This window comes from Cololabis saira, chromosome 4 (genome assembly GCF_033807715.1).
Source record: "Cololabis saira isolate AMF1-May2022 chromosome 4, fColSai1.1, whole genome shotgun sequence".
In the NCBI taxonomy this organism is placed as follows: domain Eukaryota; kingdom Metazoa; phylum Chordata; class Actinopteri; order Beloniformes; family Belonidae; genus Cololabis; species Cololabis saira.
In genome coordinates, this window is record NC_084590.1 from 47,361,254 (window position 1) to 47,375,742 (window position 14,489).

General features: G+C 41.4%; 2 protein-coding genes across 3 annotated transcripts in view; one reads left to right on the forward strand and one right to left on the reverse strand.

Moving 5' to 3' along the window:
- LOC133442055 (zinc finger protein 664-like) overlaps window positions 1-14,489 on the forward strand; it is a 214,491-nt gene that overhangs the window by 16,260 nt on the left and 183,742 nt on the right. The window contains exon 2 of one of the 2 annotated variants that reach the window (XM_061719951.1): window positions 4-2,878. The exons of the other annotated variant lie outside the window; for it this stretch is intronic. Within the exon in view, the coding sequence (XP_061575935.1) occupies window positions 4-1,881 (1,878 nt within the window). The 3' untranslated portion in view covers window positions 1,882-2,878. Of the gene's footprint in view, window positions 1-3; window positions 2,879-14,489 lie in introns of those variants that run through there. 2 annotated transcript variants of the gene reach the window in all.
- Window positions 14,093-14,489, reverse strand: part of LOC133442075 (GTPase IMAP family member 8-like) — a 9,114-nt gene continuing 8,717 nt past the window's right edge. Inside the window, exon 2 of the mRNA XM_061719987.1 lies at window positions 14,093-14,489. This exon is cut by the window's right edge and continues 881 nt beyond it. Within this exon, the coding sequence (XP_061575971.1) occupies window positions 14,121-14,489 (369 nt within the window). The 3' untranslated portion in view covers window positions 14,093-14,120.

Below are 14,489 nucleotides of genomic sequence, written 5' to 3' on the forward strand. Positions count from 1 at the left end.
CAGAAACATAAAGGCAAAGAGAGACCCACAAGTTATCGTTGTCACTGCAAGAAAGTCCTCACCACTTCATCCGGTCTGAGAAAACATAAGATGACTCACACTGGAGATAAACCGTTCACTTGTGATCACTGTGGAGCAGCTTTTACCGCATCAAGTAGTTTAAGGAATCACCAACGTATTCACACTGGAGATAAACCGTTCACTTGTGATCAGTGTGGAGCAGCTTTTACTGAGTCAGGTGGTTTAAGGACTCACCAACGTATTCACACTGGAGATAAACCGTTCACTTGTGATCAGTGTGGAGCGTCTTTTACCACATCAAGTTATCTAAAGATTCACCAACGTATTCACACTGGAGAAAAACCGTTCAAATGTGATCAGTGTGAAGCAGCTTTTACCCAACAAAGTAATCTAAGGACTCACCAACGTATTCACACTGGAGATAAACCGTTCAGATGTGATCAGTGTGGAGCAGCTTGTACCACATCAAGTCAGCTAAAGATTCACCAACGTATCCACACTGGAGATAAACCGTTTAGGTGTGATCAGTGTGGAGCAGCTTTTACCACATCAAGTTATCTAAATATTCACCAACGTATTCACACTGGAGATAAACCGTTCAGATGTGAACAGTGTGAGGCAGCTTTTACCAGACAAGATCATCTAAAGATTCACCAACGTATTCACACTGGAGATAAACCGTTCAGATGTGATCAGTGTGGAGCAGCTTTTACCCAACAAGGTAATCTAATGACTCACCAACTGATTCACACTGGAGATAAACCGTTCAGATGTGATCAGTGTGGAGCAGCTTTTACCACATCACGTAGTCTAATGACTCATCAACGTATTCACACTGGAGATAAACCATTCAGTTGTGATCAGTGTGGAGCAGCTTTTACTCAACAAAGTTCTCTAAAGATTCACCAACGTATTCACACTGGAGATAAACCGTTCACTTGTGATCAGTGTGGAGCAGCTTTTACTCAACAAAGTTCTCTAAAGATTCACCAACGTATTCACACAGGAGATAAACCGTTCACTTGTGATCAGTGTGGGGCAGCTTTTACCCAACAAGGTAATCTAATGACTCACCAACGTATTCACACTGGAGATAAACCGTTCACTTGTGATCAGTGTGGGGTAGCTTTTGCTACATCAAGTTACCTAAAGAGACACCAACGTATTCACACTGGAGATAAACCGTTCAGATGTGATCAGTGTGGAGCAGCTTTTACCACATCAGGTAATCTAATGACTCACCAACGTATTCACACTGGAGATAAACCGTTCAGATGTGATCAGTGTGGAGCAGCTTTTACCTCATCAGGTAATCTAATGACTCACCAACGTATTCACACTGGAGATAAACCGTTCAGATGTGATCAGTGTGGAGCAGCTTTTACCACATCAAGTTATCTAAAGATTCACCAACGTATTCACACTGGAGATAAACCATTCACTTGTGATCAGTGTGGAGCAGCTTTTACCAGACGAGATCATCTAAGGACTCACCAACGTATTCACACTGGAGATAAACCGTTCACTTGTGATCAGTGTGGAGCAGCTTTTACTCAACAAAGTTATCTAAAGATTCACCAACGTATTCATACTGGAGATAAACCGTTCACTTGTGATCAGTGTGGAGCAGCTTTTACCAGACGAGATAGTCTAAGGACTCACCAACGTATTCACACTGGAGATAAACCGTTCAGATGTGAACAGTGTGGGGCAGCTTTTACTGAGTCAGGAAAGCTAAAGATTCACCAACGTATTCACACTGGAGATAATCCTTTCAGATGTGAACAGTGTGGGGAAGCTTTTACCTCATCAAGTCAGCTAAAGAGTCACCAACGTACTCACACGAGTGATAAACTCTAAAGATGTGATCAGTATGAAGTGTGGAATTGCAAAAAACACCTCAGCACAAAAAGCAAAATAATCAGACATAATACCAAAACTTGAAAGACTAACATATGATGCCCCCTGGACACCTCCTGGGAAGGTGTTCCTGGCATGTCCCACCAGGAGAAGATCCAGGACACACCGGAGGGAATGTCTTTTGGCTGACCTGGGAACGTCTCTGGATCCCTCCAGAAGAGCTGGAGGAAATGTGTGGGGTGAGGGAAGTCTGGACATCTCTGCTCAGACTGCTGCCCCCACTAACCAGTCCCACATCAAGTGGATGGAAATGGATGGATGGACAAAATCCATATATCTGCAAAAAGCACAATTTTATTATTACACCATACTGAGATACAGAATGTAATCTAACTATAGCATGAACTATTCCACAAATACTGCATTAGCGCATCTCTAACATCTCTGCCTTCCTCCTCTCCACCCCGAGCCACCACTGGCTGAAGTGGTGCTGCTGCAGGTACATCCTATGATGTTTCATTAGTCTTTCCATGACTTTCACACAGATTAGGCAGTGGACAGGAAGTCATCACCATTCATCTCACCAGTCGGACATCACAGTAAGCAACCTGCTGAATTCATCTTCCACAACCACTCGTGCTCGGTTGACTTTGTGCTTAAACGCAGACTGTTCTGCTGTCAGTCGTCCAGTGTCATGGAATGGTTTCAAGAGCCAGTCCTGCAAAGGATAAGTAGAGTCTCCAAGAAGGAAATACTCAGCAGTCACTGTATATTCCTGATGTGAGCTAGGAAGATGTTCCTCCCACTGGCTAACTCGTATTATATATGTAATCAACCATTTGTCCTTGAGGGCTGAACTTTCAGGATCGATTCCTCGAATGCTTTGCTAAATTTGCCCCTTTTTCTTTTCTTTCTTTTTCTTTTCACTGTTTTTGGCAATTTCTGTACATTTAATAAATTTCAGTACCCTTTTACCTGAAGTCTCCATTAATTCCAAACTTGGCACAATGAATTTTTTGGATTGTACCTGGCAAGCCTAACAGGTTTGAGGACGATTTGTCAAAAAACTTAATCGTACAGGAATATATCATGTTTCATATCATATTTACCAAAAAGATCATAACAGTGTTAACATATGGATATTTAGTAAATCCATGAATAGCGGAAAAAAAACGTCAGATGTTCAAAAAGTGATTTGAACTTTGAAAAGTTGCGGTCCTTCATGCTCACATCAAGGCTGGCGTACACACATTTCTGAGGTCTTCTCCATTGGCGACACTCACTGGTGATGCAGTGAAGTCCAGAATATGAGGAAACATGACGTCAACAATAAGTTCAATACCACACGTGAAGGACACAACAGTCCCCACATCACCAGTGTTGTGCTACGTCCAGTGATCAGGGGAACTCTGAACTTATAAATGTTTGTAAACATTTTGTGAACGTGTATTTCTTTTTTTTTAAATATTTTTTATCCCGGTTTTTTCCACATTTAATCACCCAGTGCTCCTACCTAACAGTCCTGTGCATTGCCATCCTCTACCAACCCAGGGAGGGCCCCGCACTGAGCTCAGGGGCCTCATGTACTAAGAGTGCGTGGATTTCAACGTGAATCCGTGCGTGGAATTAACAAGACCGCAAAAATTCATATGTACAAAGCTGTGCGTTCGCCCAAATCCACGCAGGTTTCTCTGTACATCCCAATCAGCGTGGATTTGAGCGCACATGCGGGAGCACAACACTCCGCCTTGTCTCCTCCCTCAAATATATGTTTGAATATGATATGAAGATAATTATCCATTAAAAACCGCTCATCCTAACAAGAAATTTGCAAAAACAGGTAAAACAAATAAAAAAAGAAAACATCGGCTCTGAGCTGGGTGTCGGACTCCAGTCCTCGAGGGCCGGTGTCCCTGCAGGTTTTAGATGTTTCCCTGCTTCATTGCACCATGATACAAGTGACTGTGTCATCAACAGAACTATCCAGACTTTGATGACAAGTTGGTGACGATGATTAATTAAAATCAGGTGTGTTAAAGCAGGGAAACATACCACTATAGATACACTTCAGGTGGAGCTTTGTTTGGTTTATTACACACACACACACACACACACACACACACACACACACACACACACACACACACACATAGTCATTTAGTCACATGCACACACACACACACACACACACACACACACACACACACGCATGATCATATACATACACACACACACACATAGACATACACACTGGCTTGTTCACCTGCATGCTGGCTCTCTAGTTTTTGGGTTTAGGTAGCGGTAGCGATAGCTTAGCTCAGACTGCGATCAGATCTCAAGATTTAGGTCGATTGCTGTTCGTGTTTTGGTTGGCTCCGTGCCGGTTTCGTGCTTTGTTTGTGGTTTTTTGTTGCAGATTTCCAGTGCTTGACGTGTGTCTCCGTGTGTTCCTGCTTCCTGGATTGGCAGTGGATGTGGATGTGGAAGGAGCTCAACGATGGAACCTGCAAATCCTGATGGAGCTTTGGCTCCGTTAGAGGAACCTGCTGATGATCAGATCACACCGACCTGCTGGTCCAGGACTAAGACTGGACCATCAGCTGGTTCAGGTACCAAGAGGATCCTCCTGGATCTCTGTCCTGAACTGGACCAACTGCTCCGGTTCAGACCAACATGATGCTTTCAGCTGGAGCTGCTGACAGGTCGAACATCTGTCTGTCGTCATGACAACCGTATGGGAGGACTACTGGAGATTAAAACCAGATCCTAAAACATCCCATAACTGTGTATGGACAGAAATACATTAAAATTAATTTTGAAGCAAAAACCGGTGTTGTGCCAAAAAGTGATTGCATGCCAGAATCTGATTTCTTCTGATTTGTGGCCGCCGGAGCGCGCACAGCAGCCCGTTGAGCGAGAGCGCTACAACGTTTCAGTTTCAGATTATGAAACTCAAGAATGAGATCAAGTCATATTTAGGCAGAAACAACCTTTCATTAACTGTATTTGGCCTTCAATCAATTTTTGGCAGGTAAAAAGACCCATTTTCAGGGGAGAAATCAGATTCTGGGAGGCAATCACTTTTTGGCACGACACCTGTCTCTCCTCCTGCGGATGCAACACTCCGAGTTACAGCAATTTTGCTCTTTATTTCTCACGTTTGCACCTCGATAATCCCGTCGGCACAAATTGTCTTTATTTCTGCAGCAGAGGAATCAGATCGTGATGCTTCATGTTTTAAATATAAATTGTATATTGTTCACATTGTAATACTTATGAGAGAGGTGATCGCGGACATCCACAATGTGTAAGACTCAATAAACGTGTACATTGGTCTTAATCCGTTAGTATAATATGCATGACAATAAAGCAGAACGAGGAGCCGTTTTTCATCCACCAAAAATTCTGGTGTCGGTTCTTAAAATACAAACAAGAAAAGCAGAGTGTAATGATGCACTAACGCTGCCCATAAACATTCACAAACCCGTACGATCATAATAAAACCACAACTCTTCACGGAACGCAACGCAAAGAACACCATAATGTAGGTGTCAAACTGAATCCCAGAAGGGCCGGTGTCCTGCATGTTTTAGATGTTTCACTGCTTTAACACACCTGATTCTAATTAATGATCGTCACCAGTGGCGATTTTGGTCTGTAAATTTTGGTGGGGCCATGCTGGAAAATCTTATGCAATCAGTATCAAGTGAGAGAAGGGACCACAGCACCTTTGACCACAAAATCGAAGCTGAATAATGCCATCATCACACAAACAGTGCCAATCTAACGACATATATTATCATATCAATAGCGCTACCAAATGGGCACTGTTCAAGAGCTCATATCAAATACTCAAGATCGAAACAGCAACGTGACAACAATAAAAACACAATGCACAAGCACGACCGTGCACGAGCATGGCGTGTACGGCGCACATGCAATACACAGCAATTAATAAAGCCACCACAGAGAGTATACCACAGCCAAACAACCATTTCAGCACCACAGACAGGTAAACAGCTCCATCAGCGTCGGGGAGCCCACGTGAGGTTGTGTCCCCCCCACACCCACACCCACACATGTATCACCAGTTGCGCATTACACAAAGTCCACTATAATTCAAAGAATATAAGTACATGGTCAGTTCCACTATAAAAATCTGTTAGACTCACCGGAACTCACAAGGAAAGCAGTAGAGCGCCTTTTTTGACGAGCTCCCGGTTAACCAGAGTTTCCTTTGAACCATTCCTTATTAAATGTCCTGGTTTTGTCTTTTCCGGCTTGACAAATGGTTAAATCATCCGGTCGATGTGGTCCCAAACGTTTTATTTCCAACTTCTGCTCAATTGATAAAGTGCTAAATCGCACACTCACCAAATAATCAACTTCATTCAAATAGAAAGAATGAAACGTCACCTATCAATCAAAGTACGTAGCCGGCGTAAGTCGCGCGTCGCCGCGTAACCTACGGCGTAGGTTACGTAACCCTCGGCGTAGGCTCTGCGTTGGTGTAACGCAGAACCATAAATCAGCCTTTATTCTGGCGCGGTTTGAAAAAGACAAGCGAGTGATTATGTACATTCACTGAGTGAATATTATGAAAGTAAAATATATATTTCTCGCTAGAAATAGTTTTTTTTTTATTCAGTCCGCAAATGACGGCGAAAAGCATTCTGGGAAATTCTGGGAACAGCCAATCACAGAGTGAGCTGTTTGACCGCCGTCTGCTTCAATTCAGAGCAGCCAATGAGAGGCGCTCTGGGGCCCTGAGCTCGCGGCCCCACTGTCCAAGCTAGTGTGTGCGCTGTACACGCGCACGCGCGCGCAGCAGTTCACCAGTAACAACATTACAGGCAGAGGGGCCAGCTCCGCTGAGCCCCACCGAGCGGAAACAGAGGAGGCTGGATCAGGCAGGGCGAACTATTTACACACAGTTACACTACAAAAAGTGTCAGCAGATCAAATTAAGTTGCATCAAATGAAAACTGCGGACATTTCATTGGAGACAAATTTATTATGAACTTATGTTTAATGACACATAATCTTCCCCTGCGCAGCTGCGCACTCTGGTGGGGCCGTGCCCCACCGGCCCCTAATGCAAAGACGCCACTGATCGTCACCAACTTGTCATCAAAGTCTGGATAGTTCTGTTGATGACACAGTCACTTGTATCATGGTGCAATGAAGCAGGGAAACATCTAAAACCTGCAGGGACACCGGCCCTCGAGGACTGGAGTCCGACACCAGCTGAAATCGGAAGAAATGCTCCAAAATGAATGATTTATTCCAGCTCAGAGCCGTTTTTTTTTTTTTTTTTTGTTTCTTCAGAAATGTGCAAAAACATGTTTTTGCACATTTCTTGTTAGGATGAGCGGTTTTTAATGGATAATTATCTTCATATCATATTCAAACATATTTGAGGGAGGAGACGGGGCGGAGTGTTGTGCTCCCGCATGTGCGCTCAAATCCACGCTGATTGGGATGTACAGAGAAACCTGCGTGGATTTGGGCGTACGCACAGCTTTGTACATATGAATTTTTGCGGTCTTGTTAATTCCACGCACGGATTCACGTTGAAATCCACGCACTCTTAGTACATGAGGCCCCAGGGGTCCGTTTCACAAAGCAGGTTTAGTGAAAACTTGGAGTCTGTTAACCCTGAAAAGAGGGAAGCTCTGAGTTTTCCGTTTCACAAAGGGAGGTAACTCAAACCAGAGAAAGAGAGGTAACTCTAGCCTGTTTCACAAAGAGAGGTAACTTAAGCTCTCGGTCAGTTACCGTAGTAACAGACTCTCTGAACCTTCAGAGCGAAGTTCTGCCGTCTGTCATTAAAAACAGAGTCAGTATATATATTAGAAGTCCATTGTCACAAACATGGCATGTCCTTTTGATGAAGACACAATTGATGAAGGTGCAGCATTAATGCACAGAGAATGAAATATTCGTCGGGAGATGGTTATCAGACCGAGTAATACATTACATAGTCTCATTACAGGCAAAGCAATATATGTTAATCCTTTATTTGTTATAATTTTGATGATTGAATTGTTTAATGATTTCATAATATATTCTAGTTTTTTGAGATTTTTTATTTGGGGTTTTCATAAACTGTGAGCCATAATCACCAAAATTATAACAAATAAAGGCTTGAAATATCTCACTTTGCATGTAGTGGGAAATAATATTTGTTTCACCTTAAGTTGAATTTACTACGAATGAAGTTTTGCAATATATTCTAATTTTCCCACCTCCACCTGTATATTATTACGTGAATAAATAAGAGCATAATATGTGTCTGTATTGGTTCAATACGGAACGCAACTTTTAATTCCCAATTACGGAACAATTCCGTATTTCAAGGGACGGGTGGCAAGCCTAAACCTGTCCAAGCCATCAAGGAGTTCCACAGGATTGCAGGTGAATGATGTTAAATTAATTTTATATTATTCTGTGCTGCGGTCTTTTTTTACATGTTCAAATTCGCCGTATGCGCGCATTAAAATCTCTAATTCCATTCGGGTGAAAAAGGACATGGCGTGAAGTATGTGGATCTTCAGACGCAAACTAATGTTTCCTCAAAGGGATTTTGTAAATTGAAATGATAAATAAAGTTTAAAATAAAAAAAAGAAAAAGTATGTCGGTCTTTTGTTGTCGCCGGTTGCCATGGTGAATCCTTGTTTCAGCTCTGTACTGATGATGGCTTTTGATTTCCCTCACGCTCGCGCTTAACTCCAGGTGAAACTACTTAGAGTTGAGTAAATTACCTCAAATCCGCTGTTCTGGAACCGAAAACTCAGAGTCTCCGATCTCAGAGTAGATCAACTAAGAGTTCAGGATTAGACTCAGAGTTTGTTGAACCTGCTTTGTGAAACGGGCCCCAGAATGACTCAGTGGAAGGTGGAGCTGGTTTATTTTTGGGGCTTTAAGTATCCAGAAAGGACAGACTCTTGGGAGGTACGTTGTCTACTTGTTCTCCAAGTCCACGTATCTGAAAGAGAAAGACATTTAATATGAACCCTATTAAGGTATAAACCATATTATGGTTTTATAAAGAATTCTAGAATACGTTTTCCTCCAACAGAGGTCCAACCTTCCTCCTCCGTTTGTTGTTGAAGTGCAGTTATTCGTCCAGCAGATGGCGACATTTCCCCAAATCGGCCGCCCGCCACATGAAGACGCTCTGGGGTTCTTTAGTTCTGCTTAGAGCCTCTGTATTTAAATTAAGTGCATGTGAAAGATACAAGTAAGCTTTGCCTAAGAAATGTATTTTCTGCTTTGATTATCTTTTGTCTTAAACTGAAATAAAAAGGAAGATTTTTTTTCTGTTGATGTAATGTCACTTTCCTGCCACTTGATGTCGCTGTGACGGCTCTCCTGCAGCTGCCGGCGGAGCCCAGCGTCTGAAAGGGAGAGGAATCCACTTACAGTTTTTTCTGAAAGCTTAGGCGCTAATTATGTTGTTGTAGCACAATTTCTAAAACTATTAACACACATAGCAAAACCACTCACTGAGTTAGCGAAATTAAAAGCACGAATACTGCTTTGCACTCAGTTTGTAATTTTGTAACACACACTTTTCAAAACTGTAGGCACAATTCACTGCTTACACTCAATTGCCAAATTTCCAAAACACTCCTAGCAAAATTATACACATGTATGGCTATTATTTACACTATTTTGCCAACTGTCTGGCACACTTTCACATGTGAAAACAATTTTAGAGAATTAGTTCACTTTGCAATCAGCGTAAGCACTATAAATAAGCCACAGGTAAACTGTCTGTGTGGAGTACAATGGAAGGAGCAAGAAGAGTAAGAATCAGAGGAGGCCGAGGAAGAGGACGTGGAGGTGAAGAAGCAAGAGGTTTAGAGGAAGTTAGAGGAAGAGGACAAGGAGCAGCAAGAGGAGGACGAGGAGGGGGAAGAAGAAGGGCCAGAGCAGACCCGATATGTCATCATATGGAACAATGTTAGTTTCCATAGGGCTGCTTTGGTCCGCAACTGGTTTACTGATCACCCACTCTTCATGGCACTCAACCTCCCCCCATACTCTCCATTCTTACTGTAAATCCAATTGAAGAGTTCTTTTCTGCCCGGCGCTGGAAAGTCCACGACCGCCTTCCCCATCAACACGCAGCCCTTTTACAAGCAATGGAGGAGGCATGTGGAGATATTGAGCAGGCATCATGTCAGGCCTGGATACGGCATGCAAGGAGGTATTTTCCCCGGTGCCTTGGACTGGAGGACATCGCATGCGATGTGGATGAGATTTTGTAGCCGGACCCAGAGAGACGGCATGATGTAGGCTGATTGTCTTTTTTTTGTGAATGTATTATTTTGTGTTCTGTGCTGTGTCTTAATTTGACGAGTGTGAATAAACACCAATACTTGAAGTTTGGATCCCTGTGTGTTTACAGAACTATGACAAAAGTATGACCTCAAACTGACCTAGCCACCTTGTGCACAGAAAAAGAAAAAAGCCAGATGTGTTTTGTATTCATACCATCAGTGTGTAGTTGGCACATTATGTACTTAGTAAATGATGGCATGTGTTTACTGTCTGATATGAAAACACCATTTTTACTAAGGTGTGTAGAGTTAATCAAACTGTGTTTGATTTTGCAAGAGAACTATAAAGTTTTGATAATTTGGTGAAAGGTTTTCTCATTTGTGTGTAGAGTTTAGCAAAAATAGCCAATGTTGCAAAAAATGTACTTAAGGATTCAGAAAAAACTGTAATAGGTTTGAATCAAATGTAATTGGTACACTAAGATCTAGTTTGGATGTTTTTCTTGGCTGTGACAATGAAGAAGGGATTTAAGGAAACGTTAGTTATTCTAAATGCAGTTTACAAACATGTTCAAGAAGTTTATTGTCATCTGCAGCAGTAACACAAGGTTGTATTGAGAAATTAAAAACTTGTGACAAGGCATGCATTTAATAATAATATTAACAATCAAAGCAAAGGCAAACAAGGAGCTAGATGCATTAAACAACAAGAAAAAATGTACTAAAATCTGTATAAATAAGGGCATTTAAACGGCTGAGCTCGGCAAACCCAAGTAGTATGTTTTATTGAAAACATTACAAGCAGGACAAGAGGGTGAGATAACTTTGTGCCCTTTTTTAAGTATCTAATTTTTTGGAAATTAATATTGTTGTGGAAGTTTCAGGTGAAGTATAAACACATTTATTTTTATAGCAAGTACTAGGAGTACTGAATGAGACTATCCTTGTCTTCTCAAGCACAAAAACACTCTTTCTCTTTGAGTTTAAAAAAATACATTTTTATTTAATTTATTTACCTTAAAGCAGCACAACGTAACTTTAAGCTTTTCTGAGTTTGGCGACTCCTTTGGACAAAAAACGGTAGTGCTTTACCATATTCACAGGTTATAAAGTATTTTTTTATTTTGTCAGTAAGTATGTTGAACTACTAATTTATGACGAAGTCCCTCTAAAAAACGTGACAGGAAAAATGTGCAGTAGAACAAAACCAAAGCGTTTGTAATTTGGGGCGCATTATCTGGCTGAAACAGGACAGGGGGGCGGGGGTGAGGTGCAGAGCGCTGAAACAACTTAATAAAACCAAGTTGAACTTAGTGATTTTCAACCTCGTCATATTATATTATTTAGCCAAAAATAAATGCATTACCTCTTCACTATCCATCCTGCAAACGACCGCTGAAAACAGAAAAGTAGTTTTGAAAGTCCGTCCCGTCTTCTCTCATCAAAACAAATGCACGCGACGGGGACGGGGGTTTTCCGGCAGTACGCGCTGGTGCTCATGGGAAATGGAGTGTTCTTTCTGGTAAAGCACTACCGTTTTTTGTCCAAAGGAATCGCCAAACTCAGAAAAGCTTAAAGTTACGTTGTGCTGCTTTAAGTGGTATTTTTCATTTTTATCAGACAGGCCGCAACAGGTGAGATTTAATTCTGCACTTCCAGATACAACAGTAAGCAGTACCGGGGCCCCCCAGGGATCTGTCAGTTCCTCCTTTCTGTTTACTTTGTGCACAAATGACTGTGTCAGCTCCCAACCCGACCAGCATGTGGTTAAATTCTCTGATGACACTGTCATCCTCAGTTTACTCACAGGCAGCTCCGACATCAGCAGCCATACAGCTGGAGTGGACAGGTTTGTGGGTTGGTGTGATGAACACCACCTACAGATCAATGTTAAGAAAACCGAGGAGATTGTGGTGGACCCAAGGTCAATTGGGGATCACAGCACAATTGCCATACATGGCCATGACATCACGCAGGTCACGTCTTATAAATACCTAGGCGTCCATATTGACAAAGATCTTACTTGGAGCATGCATGTGACAAATGTCTGTGTGTACTGTAGGTTAAGAGTGTTTGGTGTCTGCAAAAATATTATGTTGATTTTTTATAGAGCGACGATAGAGTCCATCGTACGTTATGGCATCAACAGCTGGTTTGGGAACCTAACGGTCAAATCTAAATCCCAGATAGTTAGCCTGGTCAAAACAGGCAGGGAAGATCATGGGAATGACCCCCCCCCCCCCTTAAGATCCTGTCTGACCCATCTCATCTGCTGAACCCTGAGAATGAGCTGATGAGCTCTGGCAGGAGATACAGGGTCCCCCTGTGTAAGCACAATAGATACAAGCACTCCTTTGTTCCACAATCAGTCAAACTTATCAATGAGCTCCCCCGAGTGGTTAGAGAGAAAGATAGGAGGCTGAGATAAGCCGGCCCACGTGGATTGTTTAACAACTGCTGCTGCTATCATGTACAGGAAGGTTAACAATACTGATGATCATTTGTAACAATTTGCACTAATTTATTGTTTTGCACAGCGCTTTTGCAAGTGTTTGCACATACCTCCGATAATGTTGTTGGTGCTGTTGTTGATGTTTTTAATGTGTCTGTCTGTACTGCAGCTTTGTGGCCTTTTACTCCGAGACCAATTTCTCCCACGGGAGACTAATAAAGCGAACGTTGAACCTTGAACTTTGTGCCTGAGAGGCTAAAGTAACTTTTTGATTCTACTTCTTGTCTCAAACTCTATATTATTGGGCTAGTACCCACTAACTCTTTGCACTATTCTGCACATCTGTACATAATATAATTGCACTGGACTTTTTTACCAACTACCTCCTCGCACTACTGTAAATACTTCCACACTGAGAATGCTGCAATCACCCATGTACATACTGTAACTCAAAATCTGTTGTAAATCATATAATCACATCTAATCTGTTTATAATCTGTTTATAATATATATTATCACTCATTCATGTCTGACCTGCACCTCATAACAACAGTATTTATTAATCTGCACTGTGTACATACACACTTATATATATGTGTATATATGTGTATATGCTGTACATTGTGTTTATTTCACTGCACAAGCACTTCCGGTTAGATGCTACCTGCATTCCGTTGCCCTGTACCTTAACATGTGCAATGATAATAAAGTTGAATCTAATCTAATCTAATCTAACCTAATTATGACCAGACTACTCGTCATCTGACTTCTGACGTTAAATGAAACTGAAAATCATCAATGCTGATGGAAAACAGGAGCCATAAACCCTTTTTGAAACATTGCCAGAGTTTTATTCGCCCATTTTCTCTCTAATTCAACTTCATGTTTTGATAAATCCTGTTAAACTTCTAACTTTGATTCAGCAGATTGGAGTTCTCCTGATTTCTCTTTGATTCTGTGTGAGGTCTCACAGAATATTGGAAAAAGCTCCAGAAAATCAATACCATTAGAGGCCAAATCAGGACCAATAATAATAATAATAATAATAATAATAATAATAATAATAATAATAATAATAATAATAATAATAACAATAATAATAACAATAATAATAACAATAATAATAATAACAATAATAATAATAATACATTTTATTTCTAGTGCACTTTTCATTAAAAACAAATCTCAAAGTGCTACAAGTTAAAATATATCATACATACATACAAACATACATACATACATACAAACATACATACATACATACATACATACATACATACATACATACATACATACATACATACATACATACATACATACATACATACATACATACATACATACATACATACATACATACATACATACATACATACATACATACATACATACATACATATCATGTTAATCAGTTCAATAATAATAATCGTCATTACAAACTTTTACACAAACAATAATGTTCCAGTGATACAGACGCTGTAATCGTCAGGATGAAACGTTAACCAACCGAGACAACAGGTTTCAGGGTGTTCACTTCACTTTGGAACTTTTCTTGCTCTACAACCCTCTTCATGAGAACCTTGGTGAACATGTCCTTGGTAAAACATCTGGGCTCTTCAGATCTGATGCGACCCACGGCATCCAGCAGCTGTGGGAACTGCTGCTTGTCCTTGATGTTGAGGACCATGACCCTCCCCCCACAGCCCTGACGGAGCTCCCAGATGTCCGGATTGTCCGCCACAAAGTTAACAACATCTGGATGGGTAGGATCTGAGTCCACGGTGAGCAGAATCATGGTGAAGTCATTGACTAGAGAGCTGAACGTGTTCTGGATGGTCTGCAGCTCCCTCTTGTCCTCATCGGTGAG